The 22,837-nt window shown below is 30.9% G+C and overlaps 1 protein-coding gene across 1 annotated transcript; it reads left to right on the top strand.

Annotated features, from left to right (window-relative positions):
- Positions 1 to 964: 964 nt before the first annotated feature.
- On the top strand, positions 965 to 22,492 carry LOC111620091 (importin-8-like). The gene is made up of 3 exons (XM_023361934.1): positions 965 to 1,154; positions 15,922 to 16,157; positions 22,315 to 22,492. The coding sequence occupies exons 1-3, from the start codon at positions 1,029 to 1,031 to the stop codon at positions 22,475 to 22,477; spliced, it is 525 nt and encodes a 174-aa protein (XP_023217702.1). The 5' UTR covers positions 965 to 1,028; the 3' UTR covers positions 22,478 to 22,492.
- Positions 22,493 to 22,837: the final 345 nt, after the last annotated feature.

The raw sequence follows: 22,837 nt of genomic DNA, 5'->3' as shown, positions 1-22,837 counted from the left end.
GCCTGTGATGCCATGTTGAATTTTCAGCGATGTTAAGCCTAAAATTTTTTTTTTTAAATAATAATCGTGTTNTGTAGCTTAACAGAATTGAGTTTATTCTCAGAATTTAATGCACCAATTTTGATTAAACATTCTCATTTTCCGTTAATTGCAACGACGATTCCAAAAATGCAATAAAAATTGTGATCCATGATTTCGTTTTCGAGATACAATAGAGACAAAATAACAATGTCTATGCTCCCTAATGAAATTGAGCGCGCATAACAGAATTTAGGGGACGAAAATTTAAAAAAAATAAAGTCAAATAAATTATTTTATTGTCAAAAAATATAAGAAATGGATTTATACAATAGAAAAAATTATTTATAATTTATAAAATTAAATCTGTTTGTTAAGTTATGGCAACGCAACACTTGGGCGATCTCAGATGGTGAGGGGACCCGACCGGATTCGAATTCGGGACCCCAAAGCAGTACGCTGGTATCTTGACCGCTTGGCTATCCGGCCTTCCATTGTGGGCTTGGTAAAACAAGCATATAGAAAAGAGGCCCTCTTATCACCCACACGGCGAAAAGAGATACAAATAAAGAATATCTACGACACTATTACACTATATAAGTATTTTACTGAAGGATTAAAAAATCAATTCGGTTTAAAATCTGCCAAGGAGAATATATTTTGGTTACGTCATTCATTACAATTAATCGAAAATATTTTCTCCATGTTCTCCCTACAACTTATTGATCGACTTCGCCGTAAAATTACTCACCATCATTTCCCGTATTATAATGATAACATTTGACAATAAAATTTACATTGACATTAAATAAGTTATTTTTTTAGATTATTTCTGTATAATTTAAATCTTAATTTTTAAAAAAAATTCAAAATTCAGTTAATTATTTTTATTATATATATATAAAAATTTTTTTAAATAAGAAAATGTCAATTATAAGAAGAGGGCGCTACTTAGTTAACTTTCTTGTTCACGCTGGTTGTATACTTCACAGCCACCTTTCTTCAATTTTATGACCACAAGCAGTAACATTCGACGCAGTTTAGAAACAAAAATGGATACAAATAAACTAGTGGAAATTTTAAAAGCGACAATCGATCCTAATCAAAGAGAAGTTGCCGAAAAACAATTAGATCAGGTAATTAATGAAAATTCATCCGACTTGCCGGCTTATGTTAGGCTTAATAAACGATTTAAAAAGTTTCTTAAGTTAATATTTCTACAGAAAATAACCATATAAAGCGATAAGAAATACTCAAAATTGTCGAAATTGTATTAATTTATATAAATAAAGCTATATACAATTGTAACATTGTAATGAATATCGTGGATGTGAAAGAATGGAGGAAGCACATGCTACACATAGGAGGTAAAACGTGTTAGGCTTAGACCATCCAGGATCTACATTATAATTCATTTTATGAATAGGTTTTTGTTAATTAAAACGGTTACAGACGTGATATTGAATGAATGATATTTAATTTTTAAATGTCAGGTTTAATTTTGTAAAATTGATAATTATTCGAATGACGTTTTTTTTTTGGTTTATTTTTTTATTTTGGATATAATAACGCGATTAGTTTGTCTTTGAGTTTTTTAATATTTATTATGTTATTCAAATTGATTAAAAAGTATTAAGTTTTAATTGCTGTTGGTTTATATCTTATTGTAACTAATATTTGTTGTCATTTATCTTTATGTGAATTGTGGTTTCACTAGACCTATGATATTTTGAGTTGTTCTGACTTGTGCATTGTTGGAATGCAAGTTGATTAAAAAGAGTAGAGTCGAGTAAAAAGAATAGAGTCGAGATTTTAAAAATTTATTTCCTTATAGTTGTTGATATTTTTTATTTAAATACAGATTTATGATTGGTTTGGTTTTGATTTCTTGTTTACAATAATGCAAATTTGTAAAAATGAAACGGACAGTCGATTTGTCAGTTTGGATGTTTATCGTCAAATCATGGGAAAATGCCTGGACATATTTTAGTCGAACTTCATATTTTGAATCTATCAATTTGGGAGAAAGTTAAATACACGTATCTCAAAATCTATATTATATATAAATTAAGCTGTAATGGATTTATGTCTGTCTGTCTCATTGTCTCTCTGTTTGCTACATGGCATGGCAATATGTGAATCGGCAGCTGTCTGTCAAGTGATTATCTGAAAGAAAGTTGTAGTATTGAAGTATAGTATTATGTTTGGAGAATTAATATTGAAAAGTAATTAGTGAGAAATTAGCAAAATGTATGAGAAGTTGGAAAAAGTGATCTCTCTGTGCTGGTTGGTGCTACATTTATGTTTGGTGAATTTTTCGGATGGTTTTGTGTTGTGTTTGTGATTTCTTAGGCGATATATTGGTATATGTTTTAGTTATATAGAAGATTGATTTAACAGAATTTAGCATGCTTACTTGGAAATGATGAAACCTTGACTGATCTTCAAGAAAAAGTATACAGTTAAAACTGTCTAGGGATTCTGAGAACCAGTTTTTGAACAGGCTAGGCTTAGTTTCCAGAGAGAACAGCAGAGCAACTTCTGAGAGTACTTCTGAGCATAAAGAATGACTTAATGCCAATAGACTAATACTACGTTCGCACACAATCCATGATTCACTTCAATCTTAATTTACCTACAATCTGGATTGTAACTGTCGCCAGACAAACATTGAGTTGTTTGCACAGGCAGTCCGCTTGAGAAGAACCTGGCTATTATATGCGATGATAAAACTGACATAACTATGTGGTAAGTCACGAACACCAACAAACAAAATGGATGGTTTGATTAGAAATAAATACTTTTTCTTGCCATATATTTAATAATAAAGACATCTCTCCGGATGTCTTTTTTTATTTCTCTTTGATAGCCCAACACATGTTCTGCAGCCATCTTGTATTTTCTTGCGTGCGTGGGATTGTGGGATCTCTCTTATGACTGGATCTAGTTTCAAGAACTCTCTCGAGTCAATCATGATTGAACCTCGTTTCAGTTGAGATTGAACAATTGATAGAGGTTGTACCACGGCATAGTCGCTGACCTTGGTCACAATCTAGATCGAAATGCTCGGTGCGAACAAGGTATAAGGATTTATGCTTTCCAAGATTTAGAGTGGTTGACACAACCCTGTGGGACATTCAAAATGTCAATAGTTTCTTTGGAGAAATCATCATTATTATTTATTTATTTTTTTCTTTTTGATGATTTCTGGCAAACCTTGCTCATGTTTCTGAGGGATCAGAGTAAATGAAATTAATGTCACTGAGGAGACCCTTTGGCCTAACATCAGGAAACATTCTTTGACACAGAATATGAGAGTACATCTTGAAGGCAATGGAAATTGCAGTTGATTTTCCAAACTATTTCTGTCAATTGGTAACAGCTTCATGTGGATAATGACAGAATTATTAATCTTTCTGAAGATCTTTGTACCTAGCTTTATAATATTTATGATCTCATTTTGTGTGTATATCCTGATTTTGAAAACATCAACAGAAAACCTACTTTTGTGGTTGTGAAAGAGGGTTATCTTGACTCCAGTGAAAGAAGCTGCCTACATCAATACAATGATTCTTAGTATGTTTCATGCCAGAGATACGACGGTACCCAGAAGTACCCGACCTGACATAGATGGCGGTACTTGTTTGAAAAAAAAAACGACTGTGTTTGAAAGTATCAACCTTATAAAGCTTAAGTTTGAAGACGTTACGTTGTATAGTATTTTTTCGGCAGCCATAAATAGTGACAATCTCAGTGAATTTGTAAACATGGAAAAAATTTGTCATAAAAATAATACCTTATACTGGAACTAGAAAGAATTAATCAAAATTATCACCTTTTTTATAAATTCCAGCAAATAATTTAATAATATAAAAACGTTTTCGATCGTCTTTAGCGATCTTCATCAGTTGAAAGAACATTAAAAATAGAACAAAAATTAAATTTACGAAAAAATAATAACTGCGCATGCATATTTATTTACTTTTTGTCTTATATCCCTAACTTTTTGTATTTATTCCGTTAAGCACTCATCATTACGCATGCGCAGTTATTATTTTTTCGTAAATTTAATTTTTGTTCTATTTTTAATGTTCTTTCAACTGATGAAGATCGCTAAAGACGATCGAAAACGTTTTTATATTATTAAATTATTTGCTGGAATTTATAAAAAAGGTGATAACGATGACAAATTTTAATCAAAATTATGTGATACAATACTTTCATTTGAAAGGTTTCAGTCCATCCAATATTAAAGCTGAGCTAGATTCTACTCTGGGGGAGTCTGCTCCCTCGTTTACAACAATAAAATATTGCGTGGCATAGTTTAAATGAGGCCGTACGAGCTGCCAAGACAAACATTGTAGTTGTTGACCAAGTGAGGTGACCATGCCAGAAATGGTGGGAAAAAAATCCACAAAATGGTATTGGATGACAGTCAACTCAAAGTGCGAGAGCTAGCAAATATGGTAGGCATTTCAAAAAGTGCTGTACATCACATTTTAACTGAAAATTTGGACATCAGAAAGCTGTGTGCAAGATGGGTGTCGTATTTGCTCACAATGGGACAAAAACAGCGTCGTGAGGATGTTTCAATCGAGTCTTTGGCAATGTTTCGCAGCAACAAAACCAAGTTTTTGCGTCGATTTATAACCATGGATGAAACATGGGTCCATCACTTCACACCTGAGACGAAAGAACAGTCGAAACAATGGACTGAAAGGGGAAAATCGGGTGAAAACAGTTCCATCTGCTGGCAAGGTCATGGCGTCAGTTTTTTGGAATTCGCCCAGGAAAAACAATCAACAGCAAGTATTATGCAAACTTATTGCAGCGCTTGAGTGATAAAATCAAGAAAAACAGCCACATTTGGCAAAAAAGAAAGTGTTGTTTCATCAAGACAATGCACCAGTTTGCACATCTGTTATTGCGATGGCCAAAATCAGTGAGTTAAGGTTCAAATTGCTTCCTCGTGCACCCTATTCACCAGATTTAGCCCCCTCGGATAATTTTCTCTTTCCAAACTTAAAAAAATGGCTTGGTGATAAAAGATTTGTCAACAATGAAGAGGTGGAGTCTGCGGTTGATGGCTATTTTGAGAAGCTCGACAGTTCTCACTATGAACAGGGTATCTAAGCTATTGTACTTTGCTGGAAAAAGTGTATCAAACTAAAAGGAGACTATGTTGAAAAAATAAAGATATGTTTTACCAAATTTTTTCTGTCTTTGTTAGGTTGGGTACTTCTGGGACTATCCTCGTAGTATACACTTCAGTCAATAAAGTCAAAGCAAGACAACATAATTTACTACTCTTCTGTGCTTTTGAATTTGGTTACTACTACTGGTCTTCTTGCACACAAAATAATGATAAAAATTGGCATGCCAATCATTCAGTATGAGCCCTCCTAAATTGTGCAGTTGAACCAGACTTCAGGTGAAAGCCCTCCTCAAGTATACAAGGTCTGTTCAAAAAGTATCGGACCTTTGGTCGGTAAAAATAAATTTATTGACTTTGAGGTACAAAACCCTAATCCCCTTCAAAGTAGTCTCCTTGGTAATGTATACACTTCTCCCAGCGTTCCTGCCATTGCTGGAAACACTGCTGGAACGCATCTTTTGGAATGGCCATCAGCCGGTCCGTTGGATTTTGCACGATGTGTTCTCTCGACTAAATTCAGGTTCCTTTTAGCGGCATTTTCAGCTTGGAAAATAGCCAAAGGTCATATGGAGCCATGTGGGGAGAGTACGGAGTGTGATGAACCACAGGAGTGTTATGTTTGGCGACAAAAGCCCGAATCAGATGCGCAGAATGGGCGGATGCGTTATCATGATGGATCTGCCAAGTTTTGATCGACCACAGATCCGATCATTTGCGTCGCACAGCATCGGAAAGACGACGAAGGACCTCCTGGAAGTACTCTTTTGCGATGGTTTGGCCTTGTGGTGCGTACTCACGACACACCACCCCACGAGAGTCGAAAGAACTGTCAACATGACCTTTGATATTGCTGCGGACCTGCCGCGCTATTTTTGGCCTCGAGGATCGTCCCCGAAAGCCTGCTGAATCTTGCGAGTGGTTTACGCTTGGGTATCGCCAAGGTTTTTGGCAAAATTTGATGTAATATTGCTGGTCACGTTGTTCAGTCATTTTCCAGCTTAGTGAAATCTGACGAGAGCACACTACATGACCTCACTCATAGGCTGATTGCCAACGACTGACGCTTCCTGCAGGCGGGAAAAAATTTAGGGCTGTGCATGACTATCCCCTCTACAACTCCACCGGAAGAGGCCTGTCGCGCATCATTGGTTTACGCGGAAAAAAAAAGGTCCAATACTTTTTGAACAGACCTTGTATGATACAAGCTGTTATTTTGATTCAGTATTTATACCACACACACCATTAATCCTGATGAATTACTCTTTTGAATTTAAGCATCTGCAGTCCCCAATGAGTTTATGCTTTGCATGAACTATTAGCAAGACACAAGGCCAAAGCCTGAGAGTTGCAGGACTTGACTTCAGATCCATTTGCTTTTTACAAGATCAATTCTACAATACATGCTCAAATGTTAGTAGCAGCAAGTCTGTGTTTGTTTGTGCTCCTGAAAATAAAACATAAAACATAACTTATTGAATAATCTTCTGATATACTTATTGTATATCAGATTATTCAATAAGTATACCTGGAAAGGGTATAACAAGCAATTCATGTAAATGAATATGGTTTCTTGAAGTAAGTATTTCCTGTCATTGACAGGTAACATAGACAAGAATGTTACAAGATAAAGAAAATTTCTTTCATTTTGTCTTTTGTACATTCAACAGCTTCAATAGCTTTGCATTTGGAAACTAAAAAACTGATAGGCTGTAATCAATACACAAAACTGGTATTAACTACAAATACTAAACACTGATAAACAAAACAACAAATGTTTTTTTTCATTTGAAATAAACATTTAAGTAAAATGCTGGTTTTGAATGTTAATGTTTAGCATCTGATGGGTCATTTAAAGTGATTATCATGAAGGGTTTTAGATCTTATTGTCTTTCAAGCAACTTTATCCAATTCTTCATCCGAAATGATCTCACAAACCACTGTTAAGTTGTAAAATTGTGTCTATTCACTAAATTAATCTTTCCTAGAGGTTATTAGTGTGTTAAATACTATACCTTTAATTACTTAATAAAATAAAAACAATTGACAAAATTTGAAAAATAATGTATAATAGTATTCTTATTTATTGTTAATAAGCTTCTACCTATCAGTAGTTTAATCAGAAGAAAATAGGTTTCCTGAATGATAAAAAAGATCACAAACTATTCTTTGCATAATCTACCAATCAAAGTCAATTCCCAGTCCAGCTCTCATCAATCAGTAACATATTACTGATGATAGTTAAGTTAACATATCATTTTGTGCATAATTTTTAATTACAGTAGTAATTAATATATTACAAGTTATAACAAGTTATAATGAAGTGAAAATATTGTAAATGTAGTACTGTACTGTACATACCATACCCAATATTTTAAGAAAACAAAATAAGTTTCTTAAAATATTCTATAAAAAATTTTAATTGGACAATTTATAAAATTTAATAAGTAAAACCTGAAAAATTATAAAAAAATATATTGAAAATAGAGATAACAAATCTATCCTGAAAGCTAAAATAAAACAAACATACAAAAAAAATCAGAAATCTATCAGGAAAAGAATGCTGTAATATTTAAACAAATGTTTTCAATTATCCTAATTTGTATTTTCTTAACACAATGTTACCATTGAGAACATATCACACAGGAACACTTTCAGAGGAAAAAGGTTGTTTTATTGGTGTGAACTTTCAGTGTATGTTACAAGGATTACTCACTTCTTTTTAACTTCTCATATCTTGTCTATGTTCTCTGTACATCTCATCAGAATTATTTCACACCCTTCAGCACATGTTATATTATCCTAATGTGTATGTGTGTGGAGCCGAAAGAACTTTTAGTTCCATTTCCTTTTTCAACTACGTGTATATCTTCTTACAAGTCATGTTGGTTTAACTGTCACTATCTCAGGACTTAAGAATGGCATTAAGCCCAAAATGCATATCTGTTCACACCAATAAAACAGCCTTTTTTTTCTGAAAGTGTTCCTGTGTGATATGTTCTCAATGGCACCATTGTGCTAAGAAAATACAGGTATACCTCACCTTACGTCAGTAATTGGTTCCAGGAGAGGCGACATAAGTCGAAAAACGTAAGTCAAATTTACTTGTCTCCGAATCTACTTGTCACTAGGCTAAACCATAAATTACCATTCCCGGTTCTGTATTTTATTTATTAATGCATTTTTAATAATATATGGTTAATAAGGATCTATTTTAAGCTTACAAACAAATAAATTTTATTTTTTAATATAGTACAGAAAAAGTAATCTAAATTTACAAATGCATGTACTGTAAATACAGTACATACTTGTAAATGTATATATTTTAATATGATTTTATGTGCCTTAAACGCTTTTCTAGTGATATTACGACTTCAATATTTATGGCGGACAGACGTAAAGTCAAATAAAATGACTTAAACTTGATTTTTATTTTCCCGTATACTTTTTTGACAAACGATGTATAATCGGGAATGACATAACTCGAAACGACATAAGTCGAGTTATACCTGTACATATAATAGAGAACAACAAGCAATCAAGATCCTAATTGGTCATTTTCAAGTTTTAAATACAATAAATTTGATAGGAGAATGTAATTAGAATATATTTTTTTAAAATGGATTATTATTAAAATAATCTCACTTGCATGAAGCCCTTTGTTTCAGAATATATTAATGGAAACTGTACCAACTCCTAAAAACAGACATTGGTTTATTTGAAATGATGTATATACGTCCTTGATGCATGTGACTAACTCCATTTTTTTAAAATTGTTATAATTAAATTTTCCTATTGAATTTATTATATTTAAAATCTGAAGATGAACGATTAAGATGGTCGGAAACTTTTAAGTATTAAAGTATTCTTTTGGTGCTAGATTTTGGTTTTTTTGGTGTTTATAAGTTTATCTAATTATACAAGCTGTATTTTGATTTATAAAACAAAATAAAACAACACAATAATTTTCACAAATATACACATTGGAAATTACATAACTATTTTGATAACCTTGACATAACCTGCTATCAAGCTTTATCAACAGGAATTAAACTTGTCTGCAAAAAGGTTAATAATTCATTAATTGTAATTTGTAAATAATTACTAATGTAGTGCTTTGAATATATAAATAGAAATAACATTTGACTATAAATAGAACATATACATATGCCTGATTATCTGTTTATATATACCAGCTTAATTATCAATGAACTTTATACAAACATTTTTATATGAAAACATTCAACAATAATAATTTATTAATTTGAATATGTGCAAGTTTAATATAAGTCTATAGCAATATTTAAAATTAAGATTTTTAGTACTACTATATGTTTTTCAAGCTAATGTAAATTTTAATTTTACATTAATTAATTAATGAGTTTAATGATCAGTATCAATGAATTTTAACTATGATGATGATAAAATTCATTTGAAAGACTATATTTTATTTGAGAAAATATGATTTTGTAATTATATAGACCTGTACATTAATAGTAAAATAATTATTGATATAACTTAAATATTTATATGGCAACTATTAAGTATGGTTAGTTTCATAGAAAATATAAAGTTTATAAGTGAAACAACAATATTTAAAAATATTTACCTGAGGTCAAATTTGCAATCTATCATAATGACTTACATGGAGATCAATTTAAAAAGTCTCCATTTTATAATGAATTAAGTTATCTTAATTATCTCAAAAGTAATTGCCCACTTTATTTAAGCATTTTTTCCATTTTGATACGAGGCAAAATAGCTTCTTCTAGAATTATTTTTAACTACTGCTTTCGATTTGTTGTTTGATGGAAATCTGCTGCCTTGTAAAGCTTACCAGCTTAAAATTGAGAAGTTGGGACTGAGTGGCATGGTTGAGTGTTTCTGTATGGAATTTAGTGAATGTGTCTTTAGTCATATTGGCATTTTAAGGTATGGTCATTGTCACAAAGAATGTCTTTAGAAAGTCTCCAAGCAGTTGGGTCCAAATGACTTTGTTGTAGAGCAGTGGTTCTTAATCTTTTTGAAGTTTAGGAATACTAAACTCTGATATTTTTTCTGCGGAACACTTACAATATATCAGCTTTAAAGCAGGGGTGGCAAATCTTTTTGAAATCAAGCTCACTTGGTTTAATAGATGACAACATTGGCGTTTGCTGATTACATTCCCATACAAAAATTATTTTACATTGTATTGATTTTTCTTTTGTAACAATTTTTAATTGTATATTTGATTTTTTTGTGGAACACTTGAAGTGGCTTCATGGAGCACCCATGTTCTGCAGACCACGGATTGAGAACCATGGTTGTAGAGAGCATAGCATTTCCTGGTACTTGTAGATAAAGGGAAGACAGTTGTATTGACTGTCTTTCCTTTATCCAGGAATTTATCCGGTGTGTTTTAACCCTGACCACAATTGTAACAAAAATTTTGTCTTTTTCCAACTTGTAGTGCATGAACTGTGCCAATAACACAGGCATTGGTCTGCCTTCTGATCCATATTTTCAGGTGTTGAGACATTGCATATAGATCTTTTTTATAATGAAGTGAAGTTGGTTCATAATGATTTTGTGAACAGAATTCTGACTAATACTTATTAAACAGTCAAGTTTGTTCTCTGTGACACACTCTTTAGATGATGTCATTGCAGGTTACTATTTTTTAGTCTATGTGAGCATTGTCTACCAACAAAGTGTGTGTATCAAAAATATCTGCTCTGATACATACTCTATTGTCAGTGATAGTACATTCTCATATACTGCAATTATTCATTGATGAATTTTGGATGGTCCTGCTCCTTTGTCAAATAACTATGCTTGAATGGAAACATTATTAATGTATCTAATGTTTGTAGTCTCTTATTTTTCAGTGATACATGATGGTTGACATTTATTGAGAATATATTTTATAGATGAATCAGAATATTTCATTATGCACAAAGTTGTTAGATTTTGTGTTTATCAAACTATATTGTATTAACTTTTTAATTCATAGTTTGGTTCAGGTTTACCACCTGGTCACAAACAACATCCTAAGATTAAAATTTAGTTCATCTTGGAATCACTAAATTACTAGGGGGTCATTTAAGTGTCAGTGAACAAATTTACTTTTATATTTAAAAACAATAAAAATAGATAATAAACAAACATACCAGGGGGGAACCTGTTGCTGGTACGTTTGTTTATTGTTTACTTTTATTGTTTATTGTTTACTTTAACCTGGTGTAGTATAATTTCAGTTTGATTAATTTGTGATGCCGACCAAGAAAAATAGTAATATACAATAATAATTGATATATTTTAAAATTTTATTACAGTAAAACACAATTTTGAACATAATTCTGTGTTTAACTAAAAAAGATATAATTGTTTCCTTTTTTAATTTTTATCATACCTGTAATTTATTCATATTTTGTATTAGTATGTAAAGGATTTGGTAGATTAAATCAGTTTTGGAAAATTGTTAAGCAAAAACAGTAGTAAATCATTGATTTAAATAATTATGTTGTATCTACAAAAGAAGGTCGGGAATTATCAATGACACTTTTTAATGAAATGTGTATCATTTTGTAGATCTCACTTCTCTGATAAACATACTGAAGGTCTTTTTCTTCTGCAGAATTCCTTATTTCTGTAAAAATACTGAAAGATTTTACCTTATTTAAATGTGTAGGTATTGCAAATATTAATAAGAAGTGGTGATGGATAAGTTGTCCAGATTCTTAGTTCATTTGGTGTTTTAAACTGCACATAACTGTTTTTAGTCTGCTTAATTTTATTACAGAAAATTGATGAATTGACATCCAGCAAAAATAACACCCTATGTGGATTTTGAAGTTAAAAATGTCAAGATAAGAAATGTACATAAGTACTTTGTTTTAATTCTGCAAATTAAAATGAATAAAAAGAATTCTATAAATCTACATATTTTTTACATCTTGATCTTATTTTAACAACAGACTTGTTTTCTGGAATTATTATGAATTTCCAGTACATGCTTTATCTGGCAACTTTACCTTTCCAATGTCAAAATAGTCATTCCTTTTTGACTTCAATGTCAATGACTGACCACTAACAGCTTTCTGCAAACACTTTTTCAAATTACAGTATACTGTAACAGGTAGGAGTCATCCTTTTGTAAACAAGGTAATAAAAAAGACCATTATCATCTACTGATCTTAAATTGCTTCTGCAATCAAATTTTTTAATATTATATGGATGTATGGATTATAATTAATTAAAAATGATGGAAAACAGCTGTTATGTACAGTTTAAAACTTACTAGATAGGTTAATTTTAATTATTTACACCAGCGATTCCCAACCTGTGGTACGCGTACCCCTAGGGGTACGCGATAGGTTGTTTAGGGGTACAGAAAAAAGTTAGTCATTATGACAGAAAAAATAATATATTATGTATCACAAACTAATAGTATTAAAAAATTATTAGGTAGAAAATGTTCCTTGCAACAATCACAAACTTTATTATACATTTCAAAATGCAAAAATAGAAATAAAAACTTATGTATAGCCAATCTTACCCGTTTTCACAGAATGCAAGAATTAGGTCCCCTGTTTCCAGATNTCAATTGAGGTCTTATTAATAGATATAATATTTAAGAGAAATACTGTTATACAAATTTTTTGCTCAGATAAGATTCAAATACTGTAGATAAATTAGATATAACTGATATTTACATACTTAAACTTATCAAGATTTATATTATATTGTTCTATTACAGTAGAGCGTCGATTATCCGAAAGTCAATCATCTGAAACGTCAATCGTCCGAAAGAATTCCAGTCGGCAAATTTAGATTTTCGCCAGTGCTGTGGCGCTGCAATCTTTGGCTATGTCTTGGGCTACTCAAATATTTTACATTTTTGATACTAAATTAACTTCTGAAGTATAATTTTTTATTGTTTTTATATTTTTCAATATATTTATTTTGTTCGTACAAAATAAAAAAATAATTTTTAATGATACAATAGTCTTCGTTAGGCTTAAGATTGGCGAAAATTTAACGCGAAGTGACACGCAATGGAGAAAAATGTCAAGATGGGATAAATTAATATATTTTTTTTGTACATAATCGGTTATCCGAAACATCGATCTTCCGAACAACCCCAGTCCCCAATTGATTTGGATAATCGATGCTCTACTGTAATATGAAATCTTTTTTCAGGTTTTGTATAGAAGCTAAATTTTGCAGAAAACAACCTTCAGTATGTTAATTGGAGAGAGAATCTCTTTAAAATGAGATAGATTTCTTTAAAAAGTGGCTTGGTAATTACCAATCTTCACTTGTCAATTTTTCTTAGTGTTTGTTACATTCTAATTTTTTTATTTTGATGTAAGACTGTATTTAAAAATGTAGTTTTTTGTACAATTTTACATATTTTTCAAATTTATTAAATCTACTTTTAAAATAAGATTGGATTGGTTAATAGAAATTTAGACACCAACCAAATGCTGAAATTCTATCGGGCTAGTTTAGGCTAATTACTAAATGAATTATGTACCAATTTGGCTCTAGAGGTAAGTGTTAGGTGCCATCTCGTATTAACATTAATAATTATAAATTAATTAATTAATTTAAATAGTTTAGAACTGCAGGGAGAAAAATTTGGTTGGTGTGTAGTTTTATAATATATCAGGTCTAGTGATGTTGTTTATAATAGAAATTTAATTAACAGATAGATAAATTAATATTATGAAATGTTGCTGTTTTCATGATCAAAGTAATTAGGTAGATATTACTCTTTTCAAAATTTTGCTTAGGTTGGTGATAAAGTGATCTTTATTGAAATTCAGCATTTTATGGAAAGTTGAATTCTATGTGTAATAAACTAGAACTTATTATACAAAGCTTCACAACACCTTTATTTCTTTTTTCTAGCATTTTCTTTAATTTAACTAACGTTTTCAGCCATTTTAAATGGCTGCCTTCAAGTTAAACAAAATAGAACGTCAGTTATAAAATAAATCAGAATATAACTTTTAAAACATTGAGATCTTGTGATGTCATGATTTTGAAATAAATAAATACAGAAATAAACAGAAATAAATAGTTAATAGAAACGGTAGTTATACAATCATTTCTAACTACAAAGGTGTATCATGAATCTAACCTACAATCTTTGTTTATCCCTTCAACATCTAACAATCCGTATACTTATAAAATAACAGCATACAGGACTCTGCTTCAAAGAGCTTTTACTCACTGCTCTAACATCAAGGAAGCACTACAAGAAATAGAATGCATTAAATACATTGGCATAGCCCACAGTTACAGCATTAAGTTAATAGAAAGGCTAGCTCACAAGATACAGGACAACATAGAAACAGGTGCAGTAAATACAAAATCTCTAAAACAACAAAGAAAATGCATAGTGGGTTGACTTTGACCCTAGATTGAGCCAAACTTATAAAATCATAGCCAATAAGGTCAAGGCAGATTTAGCATACCCATCAAAATATAAACTTCTTACTAATGCCAAAGATAAAGGCAACAAAGCCAGAAAACCTGGAATATACTCAGTATCACTAGATGACAATAGGTTTAATACCAACAGAAAGTTAACATACATAAGCTCAACAAACAGATCGTTAACAAAAAGAATAGTGGAGCACAAGTATCATACTTATAACAATAAGTTTAATACCATTTTAGCCCAATATGCAAGTGAGCTGGGTATAACAGTCAAATGGAAAGAAGCTAAGATTTTAACACCAATATATGACAATGGCAAACTAAGAACACTAGAAACATTAGAAATCTTCACAAAATCCATTAAAGAGAAGTGCATTAATAGCAAGGATGCCAAGTTATTATTCACAGCCTGGCAATCGCTCCTAGACAATCCCTTAAAGAAAGTGCATTAATTTACTTATTCCAATAAGATCATATGACTTTACGAATTTATAAATGTCTCTTTATAAATTTTTTGTGTGATGTTTATTTTTTATTTTGTACTATGCTTGTTAATTTTAACATATAATTTTATTTCTGTTTATTTCTGTATTTATTTATTTTATTCAAAACTATGATGTCACAAGATCTCAATGTTTTAAATTTATGTTGTGATTTATTTTATAACTGATGTTCTATTTTCTTTAACTTGAAGGTGGCCATTTAAAATGGTTGAAAATATTAGTTAAATTAAAGAAAGTGCTAGAAAAAAAAGAAAGGTGGTGTGAAACTTTGGAAGTTGAATATTTATAATTGACAACTAGCATTAACATTGGCTAATTAATTGTTGCATGTTCAATGCTGTTTCATTGGCTAATTAATTGTTGCATGTTCAATGATACTTTACATAATGTTTATATAACATTATGTAAAGTATCATTGAAGAGATATGATAGAAAAGAATTAACGAGATCTTGCGTGTTGTGATGTCGCATGATACAGTCATAAAGTAACTAATTGACTTGTAACAGAGAACTTACCAGAGATTTTAAAGAACTTAACAAAATAGGATATATAAATATATTTTTTCTTAATATTATGATAAAATCAAATCACCATCAACGTTAAACATAAAAGTAATTATGTTTAATGTTTTGAAGTGAATGAGATATTGATAAACTTGTATAACTACTAATGCCTGGTAAAGATTTGATAATGATTTAATTTATTAAAATGTTCTTGGCATTACACTAATGATACTATTGAAAAATTTATTTAACTAAAGAATAAATATTAATACATAAAAAATAATGTAAATATTTATCAAAAATTTATTTCAGGTTCACAAAATAATTGGATTTGCACCATGTTTACTTCAAGTAGTTATGATGAACAATGTCGAGTTTCCAATCAGACAAGCAGGTGTTATTTATTTGAAGAATATGCTTTCACAGTTTTGGCAAGAAAAAGAAAGTGAAATGGGAAAACCAATTCCATTCAGTATTCACGAACAAGATCGTGCTATGATTCGTGATGCCATTGTGGATGCAGTTGTTCTTGCTCCTGAACTTATCAGGTTATTCATTATTTATTTTATAAAATTTTTTAAGTTTAATTTTAAAAATAGTGCATTGCCATGATATAGCTTAAGTGCATTATGTTTTGTTAAAAGGAAAATTATAAGTATTTATATGATTTTTAGTGCCTAATTATCCTAGCTTTAATTATAAAATACTTTTTTGAAGACATTTAAATGTTTAATACATGCAGTAATTAGACTTTTAAGAACAAAGTAAACATCATCATCATCATTCATCTTTAGATAAAATGGATATCCTTCAAAGAAATTTTCAAATTGAATTTGTTAAAAAATTTTGCATATAATTGAAATTATAACAGGATAAACAGATATGAAAGTTGCTCATTATACAGATAATGATAAATATATTAGTTTACCTGACAGTTATGAATTTTTTGATATAAATGTTGTCAACAGTTTGTGAATCTTTAGATAGTACAATGTTATTATTGTAAGTTACATCCTGATTCATAAATATTAAATTTTAGGAAAATGTACATCATAGAATTGAAGTAAGGCATATTAAAATGTAATGTATTCAAAATAATTAAATTTCAGGTTGAAAATTTTGAATACAACCAGTTTTATTTTTAATTAGTATCTCTATAATTTAGAATAGTTGTTATTTTAATCTATTAGTATACTTTTTCCAAATGATGTGGAAACTCGAGTTTGTTGTTTGAAATTTTCTTCAGCTGTAGTGTGTGTTGTTTAAATTAAATTTTATTTAATTGTACATTTAGAGATACAATTTTAAGCAAATAATAATGAAGTAATACTTAAATGTTTTTATACTGTAAGAGCTTATTGTTATAATTTTGATGATGAATTATTTAATTGTAAATCATTTAAGTTATATTCTATGATCTTATGTAATCAAAAGCTGGTTTATTAAACAAATCAAAATAATACATTAGCCCTTGTTATATTGTACCCCATTATATTGCTCATTTAGATATATTTTTCTTCCAAATATATAAGCACTTAGCTAATAATTTTGCTAAAGTGTACATCCTGATATTAGCACTAAACATTGTCAGCTTCATTTGCAGTAGTACCATGACATTGTTACCATGACAAGCGTGAATTGCTTAAACCAGTGTTTCTCAACTTCTAACGAATCGTCACCCCCTTCAACGTAGTATCGTCCCCTTCAATAAAACCCTTCACTAGTATCGCCCTCTTCATTACAAAATTCCGATGCCAAGGGACAACGCTAACGCCAAATTCGTACTGCATTGAATAGACTAGTGACTAGTATAATGTTGTTTGTTTAATTATTGTACGATATAACGAATAAAATATCTAATTANATGAACTACCTGTATAGTAACTTGGAACCCCTACGCGTTGCGGGAAAAACTAATGACACTTTTGGAATCGATCTGTTTAAGTTAACGGCAAACCACGAGGTCTCGTCTCTGTTACGAAACGTTTTTTAAATTTTGTAGACAATAAAATTTTTAGATACGATTAATAACTATTGTGGGTCGGTGGCGCATCCTGGAACCCTCCACAGATAATGGGGAAAAAATAAAACATTTTAAAAAAATTTTCTAATTAAAATTCATTTTTTTATTTATGTTGCGTGTCGTCTTCTACTTTTAGGATGGAAATATTATTGAATTGGCATAAATTGTTTTTGTCCCGACTCGGCTACTTCGAGGTTAAATTGAAAATGGCACGCTTTGTGTCACTTCCGGTGCAGCGAGACAACGATTCAGCAACACCATAGCGTGAACTAGTGTAGTGTTGTCGCTTTTCAGCGTATTCAGTTGTCTCTGTTCCATTGTAACACAAGAGTGAACTGTGGCAGTACACCATTATTGTTTTTGCAAATTTGTATGTGTGTTTCTGTATATATTTGTATATATCATTCTTTATTTTATATTTTTTTTTTGGTTCGCGAAAAAAATCACAATCATAAATAGGGTCGTGAATAAAAAGTTTAAGAAGCCCTGCTATAGACTGGAAGTGTATCATCTTTATCAATAAATCCTGCTTTTGTTAGCTAATAAGTGACCTCTTATGAGTACTTCAATTTTGCCTTTACTGTTGAATAGCATGTTGCCTATACTGCTGACCTGCTGGTCTTGGAAAGTCATGCCATATGACAGTCAATCACTTCTATAATAGTAGTCATATGAGGAATCTTGATGACACAACAATACATTCAGGAAATACTCATATTGCCTTGTATGACAGCTGCAAACAGCCATTTTCCAGCAAGAAAATGCTTGGCTGTACACAGCTAAGATTTCCAGGAATGTCTCCTCTGGGTTGCCATACTCTCTTGTCCTGTCTTGTCTCGAGGACTATTGGCTATCAAGCATTTGTGGATACCAATTTTGATGAACTATGAGTATGAGAGATCTGAACTAGGAATTGCAATATCTGGGTAAATCTGTTGCAGAATAGTATATGGCGTCTGTGTTCTCCATGCCTGATCATATTGTCACAGGTATCCATGCAAGAGTAGGTTTTATGAGATATTAAAGATTTGTTTAAATTGTTAATTTTTCTATAGGAAAATTGTTGCTTTATGATATTACGATCACTTATTACCAAGGTCTTATGTTTGCAGTAATAAAATTTTGATTTCAATGCTTTACCCTTGGTGGTAACTTTTTTGTCAATGAGTGTATACTTATATAGAAAGAAGTCCAGAAGTCTATGTATACTATTAAGAAGTCTGTTTGAACCCCAATAAAATGTTTTTGAGACTACTTACGTCTCTTTTTCATATTGATAGCCTTATTAAATAACTTTAGAAGATTGTTTTAAAATCTAGTGTTCCAGAATCTTTGGAACAGCAATGGAAAAGAATGTAATTTGAAATAAGTTCAAAACTACAGCTTTGCACATTTGTGTGTTTTAAGCATAACATCAACAGAGATGTATTAATGTATTCCATTGTTAAGTGCTGATATCATCCTTATCTGGATCTGAATTATTATTTCTGTGTACATATTTACAGAATATATAGAAGAAAAGTGTTTGAGGATTATAAGATGCAGCATCTGGTATATGATATTGATGATTGTGTTAATGATGATAACATTAGTCTTCTTGATAACAATGATTGAGACCTTGTATATGATAACAAAAATAAGGAAAGTAGAATGTTTTCTTATTACCTGTAATATATTCTGTTTCCAAAGAATATTCTGATTTATGTGCTACTAGTTCTTCAGAAGCAAGATTGCAAATACTAATGTTATATATTTCTGCAATATCATGAACAATAACCATAAATACTGAAGATATTTTAGATGATAATATATTATTTAAATATGAAATATTTCTAAATGGGCTTGTATGTATGTGAAAAATGTCTAAAAATAAATGATAAAGGCTTGTACCAAATCTAAATAACTAATGATTTCAATATTGTGACCAAAAATATACTAAACATAAAGTTCACAAAAAAATATGAATATTGTTCAATGGAGGTATACCTCGAATTACACTGTTTCAAGTTACGTCTTTCCTGATTATACGTCGTTTGTCAAAAAAGTATATAGAAAAATAAAAATCAAGTTTAAGTCATTTTATTCGACTACGTCTGTCCGCCGCAAATATTGAAGTCGTAATATCACTAGAAAAGCGTTTAAAGCACATAAAATTATATTAAAATATATACATTTACAAGTATGTACTGTATTTACTGTACATGCATTCGTAAATTTAGATTACTTTTTTCTGTACTATATTAAAAACTAAAATTTGTTTGTTTGTAAGCTTAAAATAGATCCTTATTAACCATATATTATTAAAAATGCATTAATAAATAAAATACAGAACCAGGAATGGTAATTTATGGTTTAGCCTAGTGACAAGTAAATTTGACTTATGTTGCCTCTCTTGGAGCCAATTGCCGACATAAGACGAGGTATACCTATATACAGTACATAAAACAAATTCAGTTTTTGTATTAATTTTTGTACTGAAAAAACTTTGAGTTAATCTTTCTTTTACCACAAACTGCATTTTGATAGATTACTTTGTATTTTTTAAATAAAAATTTATAATAATGTAGATTTTTCTTGGACAACCTGTATTTTATTCATAAATTTTTACATACATTTAATGTGTTTCCAAACCATAAACACACCCTTATCCAAACCATAAATAAACTCTTCTGTTATCATTACAATTAAGTATAGGCTAAAGTAAAACCGGAAAAACTGGTTAAACAAGGATCTACTAAGACATATGGGACAGTAAGAAAGGGATCCAACAGAACTACCATACACAGTGTTAAATTAAAAATTACTACTTTTGATAATTAGTTACAGTCAAACCTGTCTATTATGGAACCTGTATATAGCAAAAACCTGTCATTAACAGAAGATTTCTTCAATTTCTTGAATTTTCTGCAAAATTCAATGTAAATTAACCTATATATAGTGGAACTTGTCTAACATGGAAATGAAAAGTAAAATCAAGCTGTACATCGGAAGATTCGGTATTCTCCCATGCTCAACAGAAAAGTTTAGCATATTTTTAACAGCTGACTTTAGTTAACATAGATATGTGACTTAATTTTAACAGTTATGAAATTTAACACTTGATGTGTTAGATGACAGCATGACTCTATTGTTAAAGGAAAAGTATGATGTTTTTAAGGGCAAGACACTACTGATGAGGTGGAGAGCATATGTAAGTTCGCCGATTTTGGGGGCAGTAAGTTAATTGCTCGTCAGGAAAACCTAGGGTCAAACCGTATGTGGGTGGTGGCGGTAGGAGACAGAGATGACAAGTGTCTTACACGAAAACCATTTATTTTGACATGAAGTTAACTTACATATTATGAATAACAAAAATTGGGAATGTTGGCCGGCAGGTGCTGTTGAGTGCCCCGGGGCTTCCTTGAAGAAGAGTCCGACGGAGAACGGGCGATGTCCGGTGTTCGTATACACTCTTCCTTCCTCTGAGTATGCGGAGAAGCTTGGACGGTCGTGTACGGATGACCTGGCGTCTTCTTGGCACTCGTCTTTGGGGAGAATCGCCATCGTGTCCTTGAGACTCGGGGGTTTTATAAGATTTTCCCCGAATCTCACCCTTTTGATTGGTCCCTTTCACCCTCTCCCTTACTCCGATTGGTCATTCCTTTGTTTCTAGGCGAAACCCGAGACCGATTCGGGTCGGGAAAAGGTCGGAGAGGTGATGACGGTCCTTTAACGTTCGCGCTCGTATTTTACTCCGTTATGTCCCTTTTCTCTGTCATCTTGGAACCCAAACGGTTCACCAGATGTTCTTGTGGCCATCTATCCCCTACCGCGTTCTTACTTAACAGATATCCCTTTTGTTCTTAGACCCCCCTTTCTCCCGCTTGCTTCGACCCGATATTTGTTCGCGCGCATCCCGACAAAGCTCTCCCTCTCTCTCTGTCGACATTCCCCCCTGTTATTTATCGTCGCGTCGCGTTTGTTTTACAATTCGAGAAAGTTTTCGTCTCATCTGGGCTTTGTCACTAACACATCCCCTTGACCTGATTCTATCCTCTAAACTTTCTTCCGTTAAAGTTTGTAATTAGTCGAAATTTCTACGCGCTTTTACGACCCTCACACATATATTTTATATTAAGTAAATTAAAAACATGATTAAAAATTGCAGCCCAGCATTGTGATGTCACAATAAACAATTGCTTGTTTTTATTGAAAAAAACTTAATTTTATATTATAGGGATTCTTATTTTAAAATTATTGAGTTTTTAAATTAAAAAATATTTTGTTAAATGTTACTGTTAAGTATAGAAATAGATAAATAAATAAAATACAGAACAATATACAATAATTGTAAAAAACAATAATTGTAAAAAATACAAAAGTATTTTTTACAATTAAATAAGAAATCATTGCATTTATAATGAGCAGGGTTGCTTTCTTAGAATCATTAACTAACTGAAAATCTCTAACTCTATTATTTTAATGGTATATGGGATAGTTGATTCAGCTAAATGAGATGTTTTGCTAAGATAAATTTAAAATTTATTAAGTTTTTTAATTTAAATTGAATTTGATAATATATAATTAAAAAATGGAATTATTTTCTGCCAGCAAAGTTAAATTGTGCATAAAAATACTGAAGATAAATGATTTTGATGTGGTAATTCAATGCAAAATATTATATTAAACTTTTATTATTATAGGGTTCAATTAGCAGTTTGTGTCAATACTATTGTGAAGCATGATTTTCCAGCACGGTGGACTGGAATTGTAGATAAGGTATCGATATATTTACAGTCACCAGAGATGTCCGGATGGATGGGTGCATTACTCTGTTTATATCAATTGGTAAAAAATTTTGAGTAAGTATATTCTTACATTTTCTTTATTAAATAAAAAAAAAATATTAAAAATTTAAGAAAATAAGATTTAAATACTTTGGTTTTAAGATTTCAATTTTAGAATCTGAATATGTTCAAAAAGAAAAAAGTTAGCAGTTAAAATGTTACAAGTGCAATACCTTTTAATACCAAATACATTTTTACATTTATATAAAGAATCTTCACACACCGGATCAATGTAAAATAATCTCTCAACAAACCTTTAACCGGTGGGGAAAAAATGAGTAATACTACACGCAAATGTTTTCTGATCCCTCCCTGTAACTAATCTTTGCTTGAGAAAGAACCCAGGGAGTGATCCGAAAATGTTTGCATGTAGTATTAC

Source organism: Centruroides sculpturatus, unplaced genomic scaffold, assembly GCF_000671375.1.
Source record: "Centruroides sculpturatus isolate CEXI.00-Female unplaced genomic scaffold, Cexi_2.0 scaffold131, whole genome shotgun sequence".
Taxonomy (NCBI): domain Eukaryota; kingdom Metazoa; phylum Arthropoda; class Arachnida; order Scorpiones; family Buthidae; genus Centruroides; species Centruroides sculpturatus.
Note: the sequence above shows the minus strand (reverse complement) of the source record. Positions and strands in the feature narration are given on the sequence as shown.